The sequence below is a fragment of the Nicotiana tomentosiformis genome, chromosome 12 (genome assembly GCF_000390325.3).
Source record: "Nicotiana tomentosiformis chromosome 12, ASM39032v3, whole genome shotgun sequence".
Lineage (NCBI taxonomy): Eukaryota > Viridiplantae > Streptophyta > Magnoliopsida > Solanales > Solanaceae > Nicotiana > Nicotiana tomentosiformis.
In genome coordinates this window covers 21729327-21732284 of record NC_090823.1, presented here as the reverse complement: position 1 = coordinate 21732284, position 2958 = coordinate 21729327, and the positions used below count along the sequence as shown (strand labels likewise).

The window sequence follows — 2958 nt, the reverse complement described above, 5'->3', positions numbered from 1 at the left end:
GGGCTTGACAAACTTGGTATCAGAGCCTATGATTTTAAAGTGTCCTAGGATGTCTCAGAGCTATGTCTAGTAGAGTCCTTCAACACATGACTTCGAACTTGCGGCGTTGGTTTTTGCATTGCAACTTTGGCGTCATTATTTGTATGGGGTCCATATGGATGTATTCATGGACCACAAGAGTCTTCAATATATTTTCAAACAAAGGGAGCTGAATCTGAGGCAAAGAAGATGGCTTGAGTTACTCAAAGATTACGACATCGATATTTTATATCACCCAGGGAAAGCCAATGTTGTGGCGGATGCTCTTAGCCGGAAATCTATGGGTAGTTTAGCACACGTGGAGGCATATCAAAGGCCATTGGCCAAGGAAGTCCATTGATTGGCTAGTTTGGGAGTTCATCTTGCAGACTCTAATGAAGTAGGAGTAATTGTGAAAAATAGGGTTGAATGATCGCTTATTGTGGAAGTCAAATAGAAGCAATACAACGATCCATTTCTGGTGAAATTGAAGGAGGGTATTCAAAAACATAAAACTATGGCTTTTACTCTTTGCATGGATGATGGTAGACTAAGATACCAAGGGCGGCTATATGTTCCAAATATAAATGATCTTCGGGAAAGAATCATGGCCGAGGCTCACACTTCTAGGTATTCTGTGCACCCAGGTTCTACGAAGATGTATCATGATCTCAAGGAAGTCTATTGGTGGAATGGCATGAAGAAGAATATGGCAGACTTTCTAGCAAGATGTCCGAATTGTCAGCAAGTGAAGGCTGAATTCCAACGGCTTGGTGGGTTGGCACAAAATATAGAAATTCCAATATGGAAGTAGGAAATGATTAATATGGATTTTGTAGTAGGATTACCACGCACTCCATGCAAGTTTGACTCAATTTGGGAGATTGTGGATTGGCTCACGAAATCAGCACATTTTTTGCCAGTTAAATCTACCGACACAGCGGAACAGTATGCTCAGTTGTATATCAAGGAACTAGTCAGGCTATATGGCACTCCAATTTCTATCATTTCCAATCGAGGGGCTCAGTTCACGGCAAACTTTTGGATGAAATTTCAGCAAGGTTTGGGTACTCAGGTGAATCTTAGTACAACTTTCCATCCACAAACTGATGTGCAAGCAGAGCGGGCTATTTAGACGCTTGAGGACATGTTGCATGCTTGTGTTCTCGACTTCAAGGGTAACTGGGATGATCATTTGCCACTTATAGAGTTTTCTTATAATAACAGCTTCCATGCTAGTATTCAAATGGCACCATTTGAGCATTATATGGTAGGAGATGTAGATCTCCCATTGGGTGGTTCGGTATTGGGGAAGCCGAGTTGATAGGGCCAGACCTTATGCATCAGGCTATGGAAAAAGTTAAAATCATTAAGGAGCGGTTGAAGACTGCTCAGAGTCATCAGAAGTCCTATTAGGATGTTCGTCATAGGGATTTGGAGTTCAAAGAAGATGGTTGGGTATTCTTGAAAATTTTCCCTATGAAAGGTGTAATGCGATTTGGTAAGAAAGGAAAATTGAGTCTGAGGTATGTCGGACCATACAAAATCATTCAGAGGATCGGTGAGGTGGCATACAAGCTTGAGCTACCACCTGAGATGTCATTAGTGCACCCGGTATTCCATGTGTCTATGTTGAAGATGGTAGTTGGAGATCCGTCAGCTATTTTGTCGGTTGAGGTCATTGAGGTTAATGAAGAACTGTTATATGAAGAACTGTTATATGAAGAAATTTCAGTTGCCATTCTTGATAGGCAAGTCCGAAAGTTGAGAAATAAAGAAATTGCCTCCGTGAAAGTGCTATGGCGAAACCAACAAGTTGATGAGGCTACTTGGGAGACCGAGAAAGAAATCAAGAAAAAGTATCCTTATCTGTTTGAATAGTTATGTATTTATTAAGTTGTGTTCTGTGAAAATTCTAAGGGTTACCTTCTATGAATTATGTATCATTTGAACAAATTGACGTTAAGGGTGTTCCTTTCTAGTAATAATAATATATGTGAGGCCACAATTGGTGTTGTTTTGTGTTATGTTACGTCATTGGTTTATGTATATGTTTTAAGGATGTGTTTTTGGGGCTCTCTGACATGTGGATAGGCCTAGTTACAAGGGAAACTCTGGCAAAATTTTTGGAAATTTAGGGTGTTAGTTAAATTTCAGGCTAATGGTGTGTGGTATGAAAACAAAATGCATAAGATGTTAATAGTGAACCTTGACCCTCATTAGAGGACGAATGATCTTAAGTGGAGGAGGATGTAAGACCCCGTGAAAATTTTTCTAAAAATCGGGGTTCTGTGATGCCGGGGCAGGCATAGAAGTTAATAATAGTAGAAATTCTTCTTATGGAGTGTGCTGGGGAGTTGAAGAAAAATGTTGGGCAGAAGTAGGCATTTCTGCGGCCCTTTCTATGGCCGCAAAATCACTCTGCGGACTGTAGAATGGTCGCAGAGTGGGGCGATTTTCTTAATCAATCATTGAGGATTATTAACCTAGTACTCATACTTCAACATAGTACTCGTCAATTCTTGGACTCATACTTCAACCTAGTACTCATCAATTCTTGATCAATCATTGAGTATTAACAAAGAAAGTCTTCATCCTAAAGGTAAGAATCTATGTCTTAGCTCTCAATTTCAAAAATTTACAAAACAATGGGATAATTAGAGACAATTATTGGGTGTGGGGGTTGTTGTCTTGCTTGCATGTATTCTTGAAGTGTGTGGGATGGTTGTGAGCTAAAAATGGTAGAGAATGGGTTGGGGAATGATGGAATCCTTCACAAAAGGGTCTTAAAATATTGATGCACACCTAGTGTTTGATAATATGCTCAAATGAGCTAGAATCCTGACCATCTTCCTAATTTTGGTCCAACTTGTTATATTTCTAAAATTGATCGAAGTGCTAAGAATTCTGGAATATTTTAGAGTTTAAAGGAAGCACAAT

At 39.6% G+C, this 2958-nt stretch overlaps 1 protein-coding gene across 1 annotated transcript; it reads left to right on the top strand.

Annotated features, from left to right (window-relative positions):
- Nucleotides 1-844: 844 nt before the first annotated feature.
- Nucleotides 845-1899, top strand: LOC138902341 (uncharacterized). Its single transcript, XM_070190196.1, has 2 exons — nt 845-1093; nt 1657-1899. Exons 1-2 carry the CDS (start codon nt 845-847, stop codon nt 1897-1899), a joined length of 492 nt encoding a protein of 163 aa, XP_070046297.1.
- The last annotated feature ends 1059 nt before the right edge of the window (nt 1900-2958 follow it).